This window comes from Neolamprologus brichardi, chromosome 8 (assembly GCF_056152115.1).
Source record: "Neolamprologus brichardi isolate AB-2024 chromosome 8, ASM5615211v1, whole genome shotgun sequence".
Taxonomy (NCBI): domain Eukaryota; kingdom Metazoa; phylum Chordata; class Actinopteri; order Cichliformes; family Cichlidae; genus Neolamprologus; species Neolamprologus brichardi.
This window is the reverse complement of record NC_142111.1, coordinates 16,375,737-16,397,512: the sequence shown is the minus strand read 5'-3', so window position 1 is coordinate 16,397,512 and position 21,776 is coordinate 16,375,737. Positions and strand designations below refer to the sequence as shown.

General features: G+C 42.5%; 1 protein-coding gene across 3 annotated transcripts in view; it reads left to right on the top strand.

Moving 5' to 3' along the window:
• The window catches only part of LOC102780220 (zinc finger MIZ domain-containing protein 1-like), a 110,316-nt gene extending 93,002 nt beyond the window's left edge, over window positions 1-17,314 (top strand). For all 3 annotated transcript variants that reach the window (XM_087844707.1, XM_087844708.1, XM_087844709.1), the window contains 18 exons: window positions 7,859-7,994; window positions 8,377-8,491; window positions 8,671-8,888; window positions 9,023-9,224; window positions 9,538-9,813; window positions 9,897-10,079; window positions 10,219-10,296; window positions 10,404-10,572; window positions 10,672-10,813; window positions 11,252-11,462; window positions 11,721-11,826; window positions 11,908-12,068; window positions 12,156-12,223; window positions 12,310-12,378; window positions 12,469-12,713; window positions 12,813-12,976; window positions 13,368-13,634; window positions 13,758-17,314. In XM_087844707.1, the coding sequence (XP_087700833.1) occupies window positions 7,859-7,994; window positions 8,377-8,491; window positions 8,671-8,888; window positions 9,023-9,224; window positions 9,538-9,813; window positions 9,897-10,079; window positions 10,219-10,296; window positions 10,404-10,572; window positions 10,672-10,813; window positions 11,252-11,462; window positions 11,721-11,826; window positions 11,908-12,068; window positions 12,156-12,223; window positions 12,310-12,378; window positions 12,469-12,713; window positions 12,813-12,976; window positions 13,368-13,634; window positions 13,758-13,865 (2,918 nt within the window). In that variant the 3' untranslated portion in view covers window positions 13,866-17,314. The remainder of the gene's footprint in view (window positions 1-7,858; window positions 7,995-8,376; window positions 8,492-8,670; window positions 8,889-9,022; window positions 9,225-9,537; window positions 9,814-9,896; window positions 10,080-10,218; window positions 10,297-10,403; window positions 10,573-10,671; window positions 10,814-11,251; window positions 11,463-11,720; window positions 11,827-11,907; window positions 12,069-12,155; window positions 12,224-12,309; window positions 12,379-12,468; window positions 12,714-12,812; window positions 12,977-13,367; window positions 13,635-13,757) is intronic.
• Window positions 17,315-21,776: the final 4,462 nt, after the last annotated feature.

The window sequence follows — 21,776 nt, the reverse complement described above, 5'->3', positions numbered from 1 at the left end:
GCTTTGACCCCAGGCCTACTGTGTAAAGGTCACAGGTGAATCAGCCACCAGCGAATGCAGTCGTGACACTGCCGGCCATGCCCAGCACCCTGAGGTGGGCAAAACTCCAGGCACATCTGCTCCATTGCTAATTAGTATCATTGTAGACAAGGGCTTAAGGCTGGGCCTTTGTTAATAGCAGCCTGTTGCTTGGGGAAACAGTCTGGCCCCTGTAAGCTGCTTCTCTGCAGGTCTGCTCAACTGATAATCTGGTTGGAGAACTCTACAGTTAGATCAACACTCTGTTGGTATATTGGCCATTTTTGGTCAGTGAATGCGTTCTTCAGTTTAGTTAACTTATTCACACAGCACAATACAATAGAATAAAATTACAGCATTATAACTGTGATAATCTAGTCCTGAGTATTTGTTTCTGGCTAAGCAGCCATGCAATGCAAGTGTGACTTTAATAAAATGTTGGGTTTTTGTTTTTTTATAGCACAAGATTGATTTTTAAAGAAAATGTCCACATTTTTAGTTGTGACAGATCTTAAGAACAGTTTTTCAAAAAAGCTATGAAACTTGACCTCAGGCACTTTGAGACACAGTTGCCAGACCTTAACTCCCACATTAAGGCATAAAGATGTAGGTTTGGAAGGAATTTTGCTGTCAATCAGCTTAATGTATATTTTAACAGCCTAAACACTGAAGCTGGGGAGATGTTTGGCTTTAATGCATAGAGTACTAATCCTCAGCAGGGGGTGCAATGCTAGATTCCCACCTTTGTGCTTAAAAGAGACACTGAATGGCGTGCCCTGTTTTAAATGGAAGAGATTTGTTGCATGTGCCGAAGGAGATTATCTTTTAAAACACTGCCCTGCTTAGGCAAGGGTTGGTTTCTGTGTTACCATGACCAAGAAATGACAGTCCCACTGATGAGATCTGCATTAATCATCTGGAGATTGTGGCATATATTGTATCTTGTTCCAGTTGGCATCCAGTTAGTCCTAAATCATAATCCTATCTGAAAATCCTTATCTGAAATCTGAGAGCACTGCTATTATTTTGAAGATACATGTTTTAAATTTCCTGCATTTTCTATATAGATAGATACATTTGCATGTCAAAGTGGTTAGCTGGATATTTTATTATAAACATTTTTTTTTTTTTTTTAAATGTACTACAGCACCATTGGTGGGACATTAAGGAACACAGGATGTTAAAACAGCAACCTCCTTGTCTTCCTGCCTCCACATGGCCACATATGCTTGTGGCCTCAGTAAAACCTTTTTGGCGGGAGTCCAAGCGTCTTTCCCCCCCCCCTCTTCACTTCGCCGGATGGACATGGCACGACATTGTGGCCATGTGGCCAGCAGGAGGCTGTGTTTAAGCCAGGGCAGCTCTGAAATGGGCCATAAAACCTAGCCAGCAAGTCTGGCTCCCCGTGAGGCAGCGGGCCTAAGTACTCATTGACAAGACTCCAATATTACCGAGAGGGAGAGTGTCAGAGGGAATAATGTAAGAAAAAAAAAAAAAAGATGAGGTACAGACAGGAGGCAGTTGTCTGGCCTACACAGACATGCTGTTTTATAACTGTTAGCACTAATACTTTCAATCCACATCAAAGCTGATCTTGCATTGCTAACACTAACTTTCATCTTTCAATGAAAGATGCATAGCGGTCATGTGAAATCGTCCCTTAACTTTGATGCCGTGTAGCAGCCATGATACCAACATGTGCCTACTTTATACATCATCCCCACCTCTTCGGGTTTATGAAAACCCTCAAATATGTTGCATAGCCACCCAAATTTAAAATCTCAAACTAGTTTGACAGCCCCCATTTCGAGTTTGCCTCTAATGTCAACAGTTTAAGGGAGTGAAATGTGCACCATGTGTTTAAGGTGTTTCACCTGTGAGCTTCTACCTAATTATCCAGACATGGATGAACAAGTAGCAATCTTCTGGCCTGTCGTGGGGTGACAGGTCCGTAACCTGTTATGCACTCGCCTTGCTGGTGAAAAAGCCTGCATGACGAACATGTCGCTTCCATTTCATTATCAAATTGGCATCAATGAATAATTCGTGGCATCTGTGTGAAGACAAAGAGAGACCTGATGCCTGCCAGGTTGGCATCCGTGGCTCTTTGGTTACTGTGTGCATGTCAGGCAGAGCGGGAGATGATTTACGATGCAGCAGTTTACGCAGGAGAGCTCAGCGGTGACTGGGCCTTCATAAGCGACGCCATAGCAACTACTTATTCATTTAGTTTTCCATACATATGTTGAAGAAAATCCCAGAATTTTATAGTTCTGGGAAACCTACATGAGGCACATAAGTGAGGGATTCTTTGGCTAAAACTAAACGTGGTTGTTTTGCATGGCTTCTTAGGTGCTTTCAGTAACCAGGGATACCGGGGCTCCCTAGACTCTGTCTTCTTTTAATTGACTTTGGCCTGCAGGAGGCTTGTGTCCTTTCAATCCTTTCTGGGCAGAGGAGGGAGGGTGGGCGGAATCGAATGTGAATAGAGCGCTCTCAGAAACCAAAGAGTGCAGCCCACTAGAGCTGCTCTTGTTAGTTTGCTCATGGTCTTTGTTCTCCTTTCAGCCCTTCTGGCTAAACGTCTTCAAACAAGCCATTTAGGGGTCGTGATTCTCTACGACAGGTTTACTGCAAAAATTGGACTTCACTCTTATGGCTAGTAAGGGAATAAGCGAGGAAGTACTGTCGATAATGTGACTCTGACGTGATGACAGGATATGTGCTGTGCGTTTGTGGGGAAGTTAGTGACCAAACCATGTGGGACAATGCCAGGTGGGACTCCAGGGTTGACAAGGGAGCAGGTGTCTATTACATACAGAGCAGAGGGAGGGGGAGGCAGAGAACGGGTGCGGATGAGGATCATAGAAACTCTTGGCATCTGCGTTACCTGCTGCCTCCCTTGCAGCGCCCTGCCAATAATGGAAGGAAAAGGAGGGAGGTAGAAAATGAAGAGTAGAGGAAACTATTCTTGAGGCAGCAGCAAGTGTAGGGGTGACCTTTGTAATAGCAGCTATTCATGTGTTTAAGGTTATATTCTCCCTTGTAGCACATGGCCCTTAATCATTATGGTGCTCAATTTTGTTTTGTTTTTTTTAACATTTCTGCTGTCTTAAAAGCACTCATATACGGAGCACGCTGTGTAATGACATACAGTGTTAATGTCTGTAGCATACATGAAGTCTGCATGGAAGTTTTTGCCATCCAGTAGCAACTGCAAAAAAATATGTATTTTGTTCTTATTAATTTAATATTATTTTTCATCACGGTATTTGTTTTTGCATACTTTGACTTACTTTGTAATATGAGTGACAGTTGGTAAGTTGGTACTGTCTGGCGGGCAGAAGCTTTGCGTTGGGGATGATTTTACTGGATGAATGATATTGACACAGGAACATCTGCCGAGTTTATTTCCAAATTTTGTAAATTGATTGGTCTGTGTTGTATTTATAGATGAGTCCATGGTATGTTAGGCATGGGCATCACCACTGTGGTGGCTACAATGGGGCAGCTGTGCAAGTGGAAAGATGATGTTTCAATGTCTGAATCCTCCAGTCTGCATGTCAGTGTGTCCTTGAGTAAGATGCTGGACTCCAAATTGCTTCTGATGCATAGAATAATGTGCTGAATAGAATAATGTGCTGAATAGAATAATGTGCTAGAACTGAAGAAGCCTCTCGGATGAGAGGTGAAACGTCTTCAAGTAACTTAAAGAAGTCCAGACGCTTTTCTTTGCAAGCTCCTTTGACTACGATGACCTGGATGACTGAGAACCTTCACAGACATGTGCTGTATACATGTGTGTGTGAATGGGGAAAAATGCCTTGTGGTGTAAAAGCACTGCACGTGGTAAATATGGCTAGAAATGTACTGTGTAAAATCAATACGGTTTACTAAACTGAGATTAGAAGGTAATGCTGGCTAGCTTGGTTAGCAGCAAGCTAACTTACTAAATAACCGACCTTTATTGGTTTAACTGTGTTAGAATATTTTGTTTAATTACCTTGTTAGTGCAGAAAGAAAGTAGACCTTAAAAATAAGCTAATGTTCCAAAAGCAAATAACTTTACACACAACTTTAGAATAGAAATTTTAATTGAGATCTCTCTAGCACTGATAGTCACATGTTAAGGTACTACAGTGCAGCCACTTGGCCTACATAACAGTATATGGTAGTCACTGTCAGTTTTTAACACATGCCTATAAAGCTGCCTTGTTGCCTACAGCAAACTGATACATGAAACTCTTAGAAATGAGCAAAATTTTAAGAATTTTTTAGCAGCACAAAATAAATTCTATCAACCTCCATACAGATATCTTGAAAGATGAACATCTCAATTTGCAGTCAAATGACAAAAATATTAATGTTGCAATCTGGGTTAACTGACCTTTTATTAAAAGCTCTTTGTTTTCGGGAGAGCACGGCAGAGCCCAAATCAGAGTGTTTAATCAGCACAGTTTATCTCTCTGCCTCGTGTCTGCATGGGCCATGGATGGAAGGTTGGGGGAGCATTAGGCTATCATTGGATAGAGCATTGAACAACTGTCAGGGATGAAGTCCATGTCATTTGTCATGTCTCCCTGGGGCTTTATGACAGCAAGTGAAGCTGGAAGCTACAGACCCAATCACTGAACCACCCATCTAGTCCCAGCAGATGCGTTTACCACCCTTCGCCATGGTTGACCATCAGGCTGGGCAGCTGAGCACCAGAATATCAATACGGCTCAGACTCAGCAGGGCCCCTGGGACCATCTACGAGGCAAACAGGATAACCTTCTCTCCTTATGGAAGGCAGAGACTCGTTGCCGCCAGGGAGACCAATGTAAACATGGCAGAAGGATGCTCTCTAGCACAAAATGCCAGTTTGATTCACTCCAGAATGGTCTTTGAGATTTGGAAGTGCAACACCTGAGACAATTATCTCCAGATTTGGCTCTTCTCAGAGAGGGAGACAGATGAGTCTATTGAAGGGCCGTCTGTGGGAGGAGTGGAGACGAGAAACAGTAATCCTTTTGTGTTCCTCATCTGCACTGTCCTGAGCCGTGTTTGGGTGTAGGAAGAGTAGGAGGGAGCGACTGAAGAGAAACGAGTTGGCTGTTCCTCCTCCCGTCATCTGAAACCTGAAGTTTATCCTCTGAGTCAATGACAGGGCTTCTCCTTTAAACCGGTTGGTGCTTAGTGGAGGTGGTAATTTTGTGCAGAGATAAGCCCTTTATCTAATGATGGGGTAGAATAATTCTTTAAGTGGCAACACTTGTGATTCCTTCTCTCTCTTTTTTTTTTTTTTCTTTCTCCTGTTTCTCTCAGATAGCCGATGTTTTGTCATCTTTCTGCTATGTTCCACACGGTTGTTGTTTATGTCCTGCGGCTGTTGATGTCGGCCTCGGCGTGAAACAGGGATGCTGTCTGCTTACCCAGACGGCCCCACAGTGGCACAGCTATGGGATAAATTGTGGAGACATGTTTATCAACATAGAAGAAGTGCAAGTTACCCCTTGTTGGAAGAGAATAATGGGACCTAATTGAGCTGTAACATGCTGGCTGGTCGCCAGGCCCTTGAATTGAAAACTCTCTCCATCAGAAGGGGGTCTGAGGAGAGGGAGGGTGCTGTTAAAAACACTGCAGGACGTACTAACATAGATGTGAAACCCGTAAACCTATTAGCCACACTTGGATCCGGTTTTTATCAAATTAAAAGTAACTCGGGAATCTGTGCCTTTACCTTTGAGCGTGATGCTTTTAGCAGAAAGTGCACCTGAGCGGCCTTTTCCGTCAACTAAAGCACAGCCGTGGTAAAGTCAGATAAATTCTCTGGAGGAACAGCACAGCCTGTCTCCTGGCACCTGCCTTGCCAAGAAGAGGAGGGGGAGGAGGAGGAGAGAAAAAGAGAGGGAGCGTGAGCGGGTGGGAAAGAGGAAAAACCCAGCTGCCTCTGTGCCTGAGCCCCGTGCTGCTTTTAAAGGAGTGGGAGGGAGAGGAGAGGGAGAAGCAAGGAGACTGCTGGCACCATCTGTACATGTCTTTTGTATTCCAGCCCTCATCTTTACACAGAGTGAGGCTGGTGTGCTCAGTGTTCAAATGAAAGGATAGGAGGTGCCTTTTGGGGTGCAGTGCTCTGAGAGGAGAAGGTGTGTGTTTGTGTGTCGAAGCAGAAACTCAGTTTTGTCCTCGGAAAATTCGCCACACTCAGAGGACATCTTGTGTCCTATTTATTTTACGCCTGTGTGTGTGTGTGTGTGTGTGTGTGTGTTATTATAAGCTCGTGCTGTTTCTTTCCTTGTCTGAGTGTGCTGGTAAGCTTGTACGGTTTGCAAGCAGCCATGTGTGGTCAGATGTCTGGGTTGCCATGTTTGTGATGGGAGTCAAAAGCTTTTGTTTGTTCTTCCTTCCTGTCAGCCCCATTAGACTGATGTCTCCTCTCTCGCTGATTCATTCAGCCTTCTGTATTTTCTTTATTTTTAATCTCGGTTGTTTCTCTCTTGTGCGTCTGCATCTGTATGTGTGCGTGTGTGTGTGTGTGTGTGTGTGTGTGTGTGTGTGTGTGTGTGTGTGTAATATGTGGCAGCCCACCCTTGCATGTGGCAGCAGGGTGCATCTGCCTGCGAGGACAGCGCGCACTGTCTGCTGTCATATTGACGTGGCTTTTTTGCGCGAACCGCAGCTGAAATCACCAAGCACTCTGATTCACCCACCCACCCCTCCCGCTCCTTACTCAGCCTAGAAGTGCTGTGAATCATAAGAGGAGGTGGCTGCCCTGCTCTTTGATTGAATCCACATTCCCTTTCTCCTCAGACAGCCACAGAGAGAGGCTAGAAGGAGGCAGAGGAAGTGAGAGGGAGAGAAAAGGGAAAAGTGAGTCTTTTGTAGTTGGCACAGTACAAACACATGCACTGCAGATGAAAAGCATATGATTCGATCAAACGCACTCTGTGGTAGCTACCTAACCAAGTGGTAGGTAGGTGGGGAGATGGGAAGGACTGGAATTCATTTGCAGGCCCAGAGTGAACCCTAGTGGCCATGAGCTACAGTGGCATGCAGGATTTAGGCTGATCCTTTACATTGCAGCTTAAAGGTACAGGCTTTGGGTTCTTAAAATGTTCCAACGTTTCTTAGAACAAACACAATCATGATTTAGAAATTTCTGTCCACGGGAAGACTTTTCAATCTAAATTAAACTGAACAAAAAGTAACAGGATAAAAATATTTTAAATAGCAGAGCCTGTGCATGTGGGTCGCACATGGCTATTTATGTAATGACATTTAGGTGTGGTTATGTGAGTATTAGTGTAAATATAAGCACAGTTGATATAAATCAATGGCCCCAGTGTGCACTTGTGTGAGGTATGAATATAAGCTGTTTAGTGCATTTCCCCCAAACACTCCTGTTTTTCCTCACATGAAATATGCTTATTCACTAACTACAAGTGCCAGAAAATAAACCGCCCTAATTTTGAATTAAATAATTTATTTAGTAAATAAATAAATCATAACAACCTGTAAACATATCACTCTTGAGCAAACATTGTTTTTCACATCTCATGAATGATAGGATGTCTTTGTGTTTAATGTTGTTGCACTGTTACATACTGTTTGCTTGTTCCATTTTGCAGGTACCTTGCACAGAATATAGCTCCACAGTTGTTCCATAGGGTACAATGCATATTTATTTTTGTGCACTTTTTTCCAGTCAGGCCATTGCTTTTTGGATTTTTAACATGAACTTTTGCTCAGAAGTTTTTTGCTTTTTTTGTTCTTAAGTGCTTGCAATAGTAGGGTGGTACCTCTGTAGTTATTTCTAACAGGTCTCCAACAGTACTTATGTACTCTGCTCTCTTTCCAGCCCTCCTCTCCTCGTGGTGTGAGGAGCTTGGACGCCTCCTCCTCCTCCGTCACCAGAAGAACAGGCAGAACGAGCCTCCGGGAAAAGTGCCCATGCAGCCCCCCATGAGTTCCATGAAGCCCAGCCTCTCACATGGGTCAGTGTTCACTGCTGTGCTTTTTGGCTTGTGTGTGAGATGTGTTTGTGTGTGTTGGGTATGCGAACAGACAGACTGGGCCCTTGGGGAAAGCCCTTCCTCTCTGTGTGAGGCCCGTTGTTCCTTATGGATCAGTGGCTAGACAAACTGCCAGACAAACTGCATATAGCACAGTCAATAGTGGCAAACAGTAACTCAACCATTTGCCTTTCAAGAAGAAGAAGACGCATTCATATTTTTTTTAAGCTTAATCACATAACTTGCCTTTTCCTGTCTTTCAGCAGTTGCAAACATACTTACTAGAACTATACTGTAAATACTTGTGCTGCTTGGCAAACCATTTTGTTTTGCTTAAGTGAAATGTGTTTTCTATTCCCTGCAGAGATGGGTCTTTTCCCTATGACTCAGTTCCCTGGCAGCAAAACACCAACCAGCCTCCCGGTTCAGTGTCTGTGGTGACCACCGTGTGGGGTGTGACCAACACTTCCCAGAGCCAGGTGAGATCCCCTTTTTGCTTAAGAGTAAAAATGTGCCTGTTCCAAGTCTTTATATTTAATAGCTGTAATAATACCACCTGCAGATTTTTGTATTTGGCAGTGGTATTCTGAATTGAACCTCATCTGAAATCAGTGAAACATTTACATGTGTTTTTCCCTCTATTCCTAATGTGGAACAGGTGTTGGGGAATCCCATGGCCAACAGCAACAATCCCATGAACCCTGGTGGTAACCCTATGGCCTCGAGTATGTCTGGTAACACTCCAGGTATGAACTCTCCTCAGTTCCCCGGTCCGCAGCAGCAGTTCCCCAACAAAGGCAACTCAAACCCGGCCTATATGCAGCAGGGGATGTACGGTCGACCCAACTACCCTGGAGGAGGAGGCTTTGGTGGCAAGTAAGTAACCAGTAGATGGATTGCTGATGGTCACTGGAGTGATTAAAAAATGCTTAAAGAACTAATTCAGACAATTACTTTAATTCATTCTCTTCTCTAGAACTTCTTTAATATCTTTTTGCTTATTCTTATAGTTACCCTGGAGGGCCGAATGCTGGACCCGGTGGAATGGGCATCCCTCCGCACTCCCGTCCTCCCTCTGACTTCACCCAGCCTGCCGCTGCTGCCGCCGCAGCTGCAGTTGCTGCTGCTGCTGCCACCGCAACTGCCACTGCAACAGCAACTGTAGCCGCCCTGCAGGAAACCCAGAATAAGGACATGAACCAATATGGACCGGTAGGATGACGCACAAACTGATAGACTGAATGCAAACTGTTGCATTTTGTGCACGTGTCAGACTACTTAGAATTCATCAACTTTGACTTTTGGCTCTATCCCTTTAATGCTAACAATAGCAAGCTGGAGTACCACATTTATTTGCAACAGAAGCAAACAAACTGTTTCTCAGACTTTAATACCATTTTGTTTCTTTCTGGTGGAGTTTTTTTGTGTTTGTTTGTTATCTATAAAATTTTTTGATTCAACAGAAACTGCGTAATATTGACAGTTAAGTCTGAGGTGGTTGATCAAATTCATTTTTGTCTCTCAGATGAGTTCCTCTTTCCAGATGGGGCCAAATCAGGCATACAACAGTCAGTTCATGAACCAGCCAGGACCCCGCGGCCCTCCATCCCTTCCTGGAAACATGGGCACAGGCATGAATGCATCCAACATGAGCGGGCCTCCAATGGGAATGAACCAACCCAGGGGCCAAGGCATGGGGCCTTTTGGGGCACACGGTCAAAGGATGCCTCAGCAAGGCTATGCAGGTCCTCGGGCTCAGGGCATGGGTATGCAGGGCATAAAAAGACCGTACCCAGGGGAGGTGAGTGGATTCAATAGTGTCACCTTAAATATGTAGCTCCGTTGCTATATGCTGAATGTATGTCCCGGTCACTGATTCCACAGCCAAACTATGGTGGGCAGCAGTATGGACCAAACAACCAGTTCCCTAACCAGCAGGGCCAATATCCCACACCAAATGCCTCCAGGCCGCTGCCATCCCCCAACTACCCTGGCCCGAGGATGCCAGGACAGCAGCTGCAAGGCCAATACCCACCACCCAGTGGTGCCATAGGCCAGTACTATAAGGTGCAGTGTTAAAGCTATTCAATAAAAATGTGATGGTGTATTTCATATTGAATATGCAGTTTTATCAAAGTCTCACTGACATTTTTTTAGCTAATAATGGTGTAAATTTGACAAATTATTTGTTTAATTAAAATCACAGCAAGAGCCACCTTTCAATGGCCAAACAAATAACTTCTCTGGGAGTGGATATCAGTACAACCAGGGAAATATGAATGGGGTAAGTCTACTTTGGTACCAGTTTATTAAAATTTAAAATTATACACTTGAATGTACTCTTTAGTGATTTAAGTAGTTGATTTACAACTCAATTTGTGTTTTATATAGCCTCCAAGGCCAGTGGGGAACTACCCTCACTCGCCTGTGCCAGGAAACCCTACTCCTCCAATGACACCAGGAAGTAACATCCCGCCGTACCTGTCGCCAAACCAGGATGTGAAGCCACCCTTCCCTCCTGACATTAAACCAAATATCACCGCACTCCCTCCCCCACCAGGTCAGTAATTAATCAATGAACAGTAAGGTCAAGCGTTTTTAAACTTCTTTTTTTTTTTTAAGTCTGTGATTTAAGGTTGGTTCTTATCTCCAAAAACAGCAAGCCACAACGAGGAACTGCGTCTGACGTTCCCAGTGCGGGATGGAGTAGTCCTAGAGCCCTTCAGGCTAGAACATAACCTGGCTGTCAGCAACCACGTCTTCCATTTACGGCCCTCTGTACACCAGACACTCATGTGGAGGTAATGCATATTTATGTACTACTGCTTTTTTTCCCCCATCCACTTTAACAATTATATGGGTCTTTTAGGCTGTAAATATTCTCTTATTAATTTTCATTACTTGCCAAGAACATTAGATTAAAAAAAACACAACCCTTTTCCCAGGAACGTGACAAGTAAGGATCATTAAGGCATTAATTTTCAGAATTTTCTGGAGTATTGCAATTTCCTTCATCACCATCTTAAGTAAAAGTCAATTCAAGTCAAGAGTCCTGATATGAGGATTTCTCCTACTGCCAAGCTGAGATTATATGCTAAGTTTAGTCTCCAATTAATGTTATATATTACCTCAAAGATTTTCCCTGTTATTGTGTGAGAATGAATTGCTGTTATTCTAACTCATGTATTGCATACAGTAACCCTCCAGAACCGTTACCGCTTTATATTTTATCTGTGCAGGTCGGACCTGGAGCTGCAGTTTAAGTGCTACCACCACGAAGACCGTCAGATGAACACGAACTGGCCGGCATCTGTCCAAGTCAGCGTCAACGCCACGCCACTCACAATCGAGCGGGGAGACAACAAGACCTCCCACAAACCCCTGCACTTGAAACATGTATGCCAGCCTGGAAGGAACACGATCCAGATCACAGTCACTGCCTGCTGCTGCGTGAGTACACACATTTCCAGAACTAATGAAAAAAAAATAAACAAGCTCATACAAATCCACTCAGGTAAATCAAAGTGAAATGCAAAATGTTTCCCATCAGATGATATTTAATGCTAAAAGCAAGAAAATAACAAAAGGGATCTGTCATGTCTCTTTTTTTTTTTTTTTACACAACTGATGAAACAGTAAAGAATGGATAAAACAGATACACCTTAGGAGAATGTCTTTGATAGTCACTTAGATGTTTTTTCCCCCCAGTCGCACTTGTTTGTGCTACAACTGGTCCATCGGCCCTCAGTTCGCTCTGTCCTCCAAGGCTTACTGAAGAAGAGGCTTCTGCCTGCAGAGCACTGCATCACCAAAGGTATTCACGTTCATTTTGCACCCTTATGTCCTCATTGCTCTGTACTTGTTTACTCACTGTGTTTCTTCTCCTGCCTCACAGTAAAGAGGAACTTCAGTAGCGTGGCAGCGTCGTCGGGCAATACCACATTAAACGGGGAGGATGGCGTGGAGCAGACAGCCATCAAGGTTTCGCTCAAATGTCCAATCACCTTCCGGCGAATACAGCTTCCAGCAAGAGGGCATGACTGCAAACATGTTCAGGTAAGACTTCAAGGATACACCATCACAGTAACAGTGACACACAAATAGAAATATACATTAAAAAAATCTATTTTCTTGTTCTTGCAGTGTTTTGATTTGGAATCATATTTACAACTGAACTGTGAGCGGGGAACATGGCGATGTCCTGTATGCAAGTATGTCTAAGGAGTTAAAATGCTAAGGATGCACTTGCCTTATTTAGATGACTTTTTCTTAAATACTATTTCTCTTTTTTCCTCAGTAAAACTGCGTTGTTAGAAGGACTCGAGGTGGACCAGTACATGTGGGGAATCCTGAATGCTATTCAAAAGTAAGCAGAAATAGGAACATCAGTGCAATCTTATATGCATATGTATTTTTCTTTTAACTTAACTATTTGATTTCATCTACATTTTATCAGCTCTGAGTTTGAGGAAGTGACAATTGACCCGACGTGTAGTTGGCGGCCGGTGGCTATAAAATCAGAAATTCACATAAAAGAAGATCCAGATGGACCACTGGCAAAGAGGTTTAAGACGATGAGTCCCAGCCAGATGATCATGCCTAATGTGATGGAGATGATAGCTCAACTTGGCCCCGGACCCTCACCATACCCATCGCTTCCTTCTGGGCAAGGAGGCAATAACAGCGAATACGGAAGCCAAGGTAGCTCAAACACGTACAAAAAGTACAGTAGCACCCAGAATTATGCAAACAAAGCAGAGCAACAACAAAAATTTTTAAACATATTCTGTCTGTGTCTAGGCAACAGTTACCAGAGCCATGGGAACTTTGATTTTCCTCACGGGACCCCTGGTGGTACGTCGATGAATGACTTCATGCATGGTCCCCAGCTGTCTCACCCACCTGACATGCCCAACAACCTGATGGCACAAGACAAGCCACTGTCCCACAATATGCCTGACACAGTGAGTTTACCAACAATTCCTATTATACTGACTCTGTCATATTTTGTTACATAATGTATTCTTTTTGCTTTACTTTGTAAATAGACTATCTATAAAAGTGGGAAAATACTGGCAGCAACCAGTTAGCATAGCTTAGCATAAAAAACAGTTACTGGCTACAGCTAAATTAAATATGCAACTTGAGTCAGAATGACTAAACTTCACAATAATTGGCTCCACTTCCATATAACTTACATATTAATAAAGTTAGCCAAGCTAGCTGAGCTAGCTAAATTATGGCTTTAGCTTTATTTATAAAGTGTTTGTTGGAGGTTGTTAGCAGTCACAAAATGAAACGGGTTGAAAGACGTATATGGCTATTCTGAATTATTCCCCCTCTCTTACTCTACAGATACCTCATTCTGTTGGCAATGACCAACCGCATGGTCCACTGCAGCAGAGTTTACACGCGTCTCCACACCCTGGGAGCCAATCAGGGCAGCAGCTACACCACAGCGGGCCTCCTCAGCCCTCACGACAAGCTCCTCCTCCTCAACAACAGCAGCAACAACAGCAGCAGCCTGGCCCCAACAACCACCCTCACAGCGACCTGGCCTTCAACCCCTCCAGCAGTTTGGACAGCCAAGCAGGGTCAGACATGCCTGAGCCGTCCTTAGACGTAAGTCCTCTGAAACAATCAGAATCTTCACATCTGTAATCTGACATATTTAACAGTTGATGCAAGGAGATTCCTTGAATACTTACTTAGCAAATTTTTGTTGTCCTTCCTTCTACCATACAGCTTCTTCCAGAGCTCGCTAACCCAGATGAACTGTTGTCCTACCTGGATCCCCCAGACCTCCCCAGCAATAGCAACGATGACCTTCTATCGCTCTTTGAAAACAACTGAGGCGATTCAGAAACATATAATCACTGACTGCTGCAGTTTCCCTGAGAACCCAAGGTGGTCACTCAGTACTTGATAAACACAAAGATGCACTCCCTTTCTCTTCTTCCTCTTGTACAACTTTCATTCGCCAGCACAGATTGACTGAAAGAGGTTACAACTCAAAGACACGGCAAGGGTTTTCCCTGCCCTCTCACCCAGAGGTGATAACTTTGAACTGTGCAGCTATACTCAGTTGATTTTTTTTTTTTAATGTCACACACATGTGTATGTGTGCTTATTAGGAACGTGTTGTAGCATTTTTTTTTTTATTCGTGTTTTGTTTCCTTTTCCGAAGAAAAAGGAATTCACTGTAAAAAAACAGAAAAATAACTGAAAAAACCTGCGCTATCTGGCCAGTGCGTTTTATCTTATTCCAATCTGAGAGGCTACAGCTTCCTGGTGTCGCAGCTCCATTCCCTGACTGGTCTGGTTAATCGCACTTTTTTGTCCACCACACATCATTTAAAAGCACAAGAGATTCTGACAACGCAAAAACACAAAAATCTGCCTTTCCAAAAATAAACAAAAAATAAGATCAACGTGCCCATCTTTGACAAAATGTCTTTTCTAAAACAAATTTTTGCTCCTCTGCCAAGATTTTAAAAAATATTTTTGGGACTGATCGGCATCCACTTTGTCTACGATTGTGCTATTTTTTAAACACATAGATGTCCCTCCTTTTTGGTTTCGACAGCAGAAAATGAAAAGAAATTGCCCCAATTACACCAAACAACATTCATAACAGAGTAGCATATCTGTCCATCTACATATTGTAAAGTTATTGTCCCTTGTACAAAGAAGGGATTTCATTGGAAACGTAAGGTACAACGTGCGAGGTTTAGGTTCCTGTGACGATCCTGCTTTGTCGCTTCCTGCTACAACTCCTTCCATCAGCTCTGCATGAGCCATCGTGTTTCTCTTGTCAGCAGTTTTGCTGAATTACATCTCTCTTCCCGGTTAAATGATGTTGTTTAAGTAATCTACAAAGTGCATGTGTGCCAAGCCCTTGTCTAGTGCTGTTCCAAGTGGTGATAACAAAAGATAGTGTGGTTTTTATCAGTTGCTGTTTCCACAGATCTTCTTTGTTTGCTTGTTTTATGATTTTCTGTCAGGTTTAGTATGATTTTATTTAACACTAACATTGAAGGGATGATGTTGATGTCAGCAGTACATTTATCATGTATTTGCTGCATATACTGTGTTATGTTTATTATGTTTTGTTTTTTTTATTGTTGCTGCACAATTAAACTATACATAAACCTTTTGGGAAACTGCTCAACATCACCAAAGTTAGTGGGATGAGAATGGAAATGTTTGTGCTTGCTTGGTCCTGTAAAGACTGAAAGTGTGTGCACGCAAGTGTGTGAGTGTGTGTGTGTGTGTGTGTCAGCGTGATTGGATGTAATATTGGTTTTAAAGATAAAGTAGAGGACAGTTTATCCATCACTGCTGTTCAAGAAGTGGTTTTCAAAGCAGTATTGGTGCAGATTTCTTTCTTTTTGCCACATTTGTTTTCATTTTAATGTTAAAAAAAGAGTGCTGTTCTGTATGCAAATGTATTATTTTTTAAGAAATGCTATTGTACTGTAAATATCATTGTGAATATTTTTGTATCATCTTGATAATGTTTGTCCTTCGATCATTAGTCGTCCAACTTAACCACATATGCTCCCAAACCAGCATACGGCTGTCTCGTCTCCACGCCGGGGCGTAGCCAGCCCAAGCATTTCATAAGCTATCGCAGGTCATCGTCGTTTCCCCCGAGTCGCTTTCCCACCTGTTCATGTCCTAATATTTGTTGTCCCCTTCCTTGCATTAGCTCAAAGTGCTTGTGTATCATCGTTTCAGTTTTCAGACGTTGCACTCAGTTCAAAGCAATATTTTCCCTCATGCTACGATGTATTGATTCAAAATGATCAATGTTGTCTGCTCATGAATTTATGTTGACCTTTGTCAGTGATGCTGAACAGTAATGGGTTTTCGAATTATGTGGTGTCAGCTGGCTTTCAGTGTAATTAGTGAGCTATGTGAATATCATAATTGTTGCTAATTGTCAGTGGTATTTTAAAGATATATCACAACCATATTTTAAAGAAATTCATGATATTGTTTATATTTTTGTTATAGAAAAAATGTGGCTTTTTTTAAAAAGCATGAGACCATATACATTTTTATCCCCCTTTGTTCTTGGTAAATTATTTTGTACTGGTTTTCTTATTAATCTGTAAGGCTAGAAATCCAATTTCTTTCAATTGTAGCATTGTGCTGAATCAACCATCCTGATTTCATGTACGCATTATTTTTAAATGTTATAAAAGGAATTTGTTTTTTCCTATTCAGAGCCCTAACTTGTTTCATATTTTAGTCACAAGGAAACATCAAATCAAAAGTCTGTGCTTTCAACAGTTCACTGGTGTGTTTTCATTCTTCGCGATCTGAATTGAAACTTTTAAACAATCCCACGGAAGTCTTTATCATTTCAGTCTTTTTCTTCTTCTTTTCAAATTGGTGAAAAAGGCAGCACCCCTAATTTGTAGTTGCACAATCACAATAAAGGGACATTTCTCTGGGGGGGATGTTGTTTTAAAAGAAAAAAACAGTTGAAAAAAGAAAACGAGTTAATAAAAAATTTAAAAATTAAAAACAAAAACAAAAAAAAGGAAGGGCACGTTCACTAGTTTGACCTGGAAAGGATTTTAAGACCAGGTCAAACATCCCAAGGATGCCTGTATATATGTAAATTAATATAGAGACATGTGAACAGAAATGTATTCATTTTCCCTGGGAATGTGCATTGTTTCTTCAGAATAATAAAAAGCTTGCAACCCCTCTACTGGAAGTGGCTGAATATGGAAAATGAAACTTGTTAGTTAGTGTCTGTGGGTATCGCTCAGCATTTTGTTCCCACTCTGTATTATACTTTCACCTCTTTTGTTACGGGAACTGGGACAGCAATGTTTTACATGTAATATTTAGCCTAAGTGTTCTAGTCTGTCACCTGCATACTCTGAGGTGCTAAAGCTAAAAACTTAAAAAACAAATACATTTAAAAAATAAAAAAATACATACAAAGCAAAACAAACAATAAAAAAAAAAAAACGGTTACAAAGAAAACTGCTCGGAGGTGAGGAAGAAGCACGGTGGGAGGGACGGGTCCAGAAGATTGTAACCAATCCATAGTTTGTACAATTTTTAATATCATGAACAGTTGGAAAAATTATACAATCTAAGGTGATTCATGCAATGTGGCCATTGTCTCTCTGTTTGTACATTGTATGTACAATCATTTCATATTCTAAACTGGTGAGAAAATAAAGGAACTAATTGTGATTTTTAGTCTTGCAGAACTGTATGTAGTTAGATGATGTGACAACCTAATATTTATCTAATAAATATGTATTCAGATGATACCTGTATGTCACTGTGATTTTGTCTTTTGTGCACTTGTGATGCAGTCTGCGAGATGCAGTCTGTCTGACTCGCGTGCTGTTTACAAAAGCACGAGGTGTAAATTGTGGATTTTTACTCAGATTTTCATTGAGTTGGCTCAAGGTCGCCTTGCCATTGAGTGAAAAGTTGACAAACTAATAATTACTGACACGTCAAAGTAAGGCTCTCATGAATTGCAATCGCCAACTGACCATTTTTTGAGAATCAGTCAACAAAGTAACGGAATTTCTTTAGAAAATATCATTATTGAACACTCTGTTACAGTCCTTTTTTAAAAAGTACTGTACATTTTATTATTCTTACAAGATTGAAAAAGGAAAGTGAGAAGTTGAATTTCCAGTTCTATTGTATGTTGATACCAATTAGATGCCTTATCATAGTTCTCCAGTGTGCAACTTCAGGCCATACAGGTTTCAGTTTTTCAGACACAACTATTGGTTCAGTAGCTAATGTTGATTTGAATGTTATACAACCATGCATAGGTCGATAGAAGTCACTCCCTAAACAATTATGATTCATAAGCTGTCAAAACTGGTTTTGTCTAAACATACAACCAGTGACTGACTGTTCAAGAAATATACAAGGTGGGAAAAAGACCGGTGGCGTTAATGTGTAATTCCAGTCTCTTTTTACTGTGAATGTAACTAAATAATAACATTAAAATATTAACACACTACAAGCTAACATTTAGCATTTAAAAACTTCATTTAAAATGAAAAAGTCTTGAGGAGTTTATGTTTTTGGTAGCAATTGTGTGCATGCATAAACGGTTGTTCTGTCCTGTATGTAAACATGATAGCATGAATTAATTATGTACAGAGGGTGTACACAGGGGGGAAGTTAACAATCCATTAAAATCCATTAAAAACAAACAAAAAAAACCCCTTACAACCTTATAATTTTAACTAAACTATAATTCTTCTGAGGATGGTGTGTAATATCAACACAGATCAGGTATAACATTGAGACCGCTAAAAAGGAGATGTGAATAACACTCATTATCTTTTCATCATGGCACCTGTCAGTAGATGGGATCTATTAAAGAACAAGTTGATGTGTTGGATGCAGGAAAAATGGGCAAGCGCAAGTATTTGAGTGAGTGTGAAAAGGGCCAGATTGTGATGAGAAGACTGGGTGAGAGCATCTCCTATAGTGCAGCTGTTTTGGGGTGTTCTTGATTTTCAGTCACGAAAGGGTCACGTACATGTGCTACCTATCTAAGCAGTGTTGTGGACAATACAAACCCTTCATGATTCCCTGACGGCTGTGGCCTCTTTCAGCAGGATAACCCGCCCTTGCAACAAAGCAAAAATAGTTCAGGAATGGTTTGAGGAACACAACAACGAGGCTGCCTCCTAGACGTCAATCCAGTTGAACATCATTGGGATGTGCTGGACAAACAAGTCCAATCCATGGAGGCCAGACCTCACAACTTAGAGGACTTAAAGGATCTTGGTGCAAAGCACACCTTCAGGGGTGTAGTGGAGTCAGTGTTGCCAACTTAGTGACTTTGTCGCTATATTTAGCGAGTTTTCAGACCCTCTTAGCGACTTTTTTTTCTAAAAAGCGACAAATCTGGCGACACTTTCTGGTGTTATTGGAGACTTATTTATGTCGACTTTTTGATGTGAAAGCGCGTATCGCTCTTACTCTCAACAAGCAGCGGTGCCGCTCACGGGCGGAGGATAGTCCTCCCCTAGCTGCTATCAGGGCAGGAGATGTTCACACCTATGCGTCCAAACTGCAAATGAATTGCGCATGACTGAAGCCGCTGCTCCCGCACTGACTGTAACGCAGTCAGATCTTATTTTACTGTTATGCTGTTTTGTGGATCACAACTTTTAAAACTACTAATAAACACACACACACACACAAAGTAACTCTCCCAGAGTGCCAATTTCGGGTCACTTTTGTCGGTCCAAGCCCGGGTAAAGGATCAGGGTTGGAATTGTGACATTAAAAAACAATAATTGCTAAAAGAAATTTAATTTGTAGTTCTAAATAAATTCTAAATGCATTTAGGACGTTTTTTTTACTCACTTTATGCCTCTTCCACGATGTTATTTCTCTCTCCAAAAACGTAGGTTACAATTACATTAGCATGGCCAATTATTCAAATTAGGTGATGACATCATTTAGCGACTTCTAGCGACTTTTAGGACAACCAATAGCAATTTTCCCTACTGAGGAGTTGGCAACACTGAAGACAGGTTCAACCGTCTGTTTGTTGAAAAATAGTAACGCAACCGCTCCGCATTTTCTTGGTAGAAACGGTAACGGCGTTGTAACGATAGGAATAGTAATTAGTTAGATTACTTGTTACTGAAAAAGGTAACGCAGTTAGTAACGCCGTTGCTTGTAACGCCATTTCAAGACGGTTACAAGAAGGATCTCAGTGCCTTTAAACTTTAATGCTAAGAGAACCATCTCACCCTCAATGTCACAAAAACAGAAGAGATGATAGTGGACTTCTGGAGGTGTAGTAAAGCACATACCCACATCACCATCAACGGCGCTGCTGTAGAAAGAGTGAATAATTTCCGTTTCCTAGCTGTACATCTGGCAGAGGATCTCAAATGGTCAGTTCACATGAACAACATACCCCTTCATAGACGGCGCAGTGTGACAAGAGTGACAAACCACGCTAGCCGTTAAACTGCGCTACCTGTGAAACTCCGCTGCCTGTGAAAATGCCAGTTAAACTACGCAGGCAGCACAGTCTGGTGGGTGTGACGGGCAGTGTGACGGCAGCGCGTTTCTAATCTGTGTGACTGATGTGATGTCATACAACCTTCGCAGGCAGCAGCGAGGTGCGACTGGTGTGACGGCAGCGCGGTGTGGCCAGTGTGGCGTGGTGTAACGTCAAGCAGCCTTCGTAGACGGCAGCGTGGTGTTACGTCAGGGGTGTATATTGAACTCTACACCTACGACTGCACGGCAACTAGTATCTCCAATTTCATTGTGAAGTTTGCGGACGATAGTGGTGGGTTTAATACCCCGGTGTGATCGATGTGACGGCAGCAAGATGTGACCTGTGTATCCGATGTCACTGGTGTGACGTTACGCAGCCTTTGTAGACGGAAGTGTGGTGTTACGTCAGAGGTGTACACTTTCATGTACTCACACTACACCTACGACTGCACGGCCACTAGTATCTCCAATTTCAATGTGAAGCTGGCGGACAATACAACAGTGGTGGGTCTTATCACCAAAGGTGAAACCCGGATGTGACGGCAGCACGGTGCGACCTGTGTGACCGGTGTGGCGCGGTGTAACATCATGCAGCCTTCACAGACGGCAGCGTGGTGTTACGTCAGGGGTGTATACTGAACTCTCATGTACTCACTCTACACCTTTGACTTCACGGCCACTAGTATCTCCAATTTCATTTTGATGTTTGCGGATGACACAATAGTGAGGGTGATGTTACAAGAAGGATCTCAGTGCCTTTAAACTTTAATGCGAACCATCTCACCCTCAATGTCAGAAAAACAGAAGAGATGACGGTGGACTTCTGGAGGTGTAGTAAAGCACATACCCCGATTACCATCAACGGCGCTGCTGTGGAAAGAGTGAATCGCTTCCGTTTCCTAGCCGTACATCTGGCGGAGAATCTCAAATGGTCAGTTCACACAAAAAACATACTTCCATACCCTTCAAAGACAGCGCAGTGTGACAGGAGTGACAAACCACGCTAGCCGTGAAACTGTGGTACCCGTGAAATCTTGCTGCCCGTTAAACCGCGCTACCCGTGAAACCGCGCTACCCGATAAACCGCGCTACCCGTGAAACCGCGCTACCCGATAAACCGCGCTACCCGTTAAACCGCGCTACCCGTGAAACCGCGCTACCCGTGAAACCGCGCTACCCAATATACCGCGCTACCTGTTAAACCGCGCTACCCGTTAAACCACGCTACCCGTGAAACCGCGCTGCCAGTTAAGCCACGCAGGCAGCACGGTGTGATGGGTGTGACGGGCAGTGTGACGGTAGCGCGGTGTGACTTGTGTGACTGGTGTGACCTGTGTGGCCAGTGTGGCGTGGTGTAACATCATGCAGCCTTCACAGACGGCAGCGTGGCGTTACGTCAGGGGTGTATATTGAACTCTAATGTACTCACTCTACACCTATGACTGCACGGCCACTAGTATCTCCTATTTCATCTTGAAGTTTGTGCATGAGACAATAGTGGTGGGCAGTGTTGAGCAAGTTACTTTGAAAAAGTAATTTATTATAGTTACTAGTTACTTCTTCAAAAAAGTAACTGAGTTAGTAACTGAGTTACAAGATTCTAAAAGTAATTAATTACTTGAAAAGTAACTATTGCATTACTTAGGAAAAAAATTAACCCTTTGGGGTCCAGGGTGTAATTGGCCATTTTTCACTACATTTGGTTTTACCTCATTTCACTGTTAAAAACTA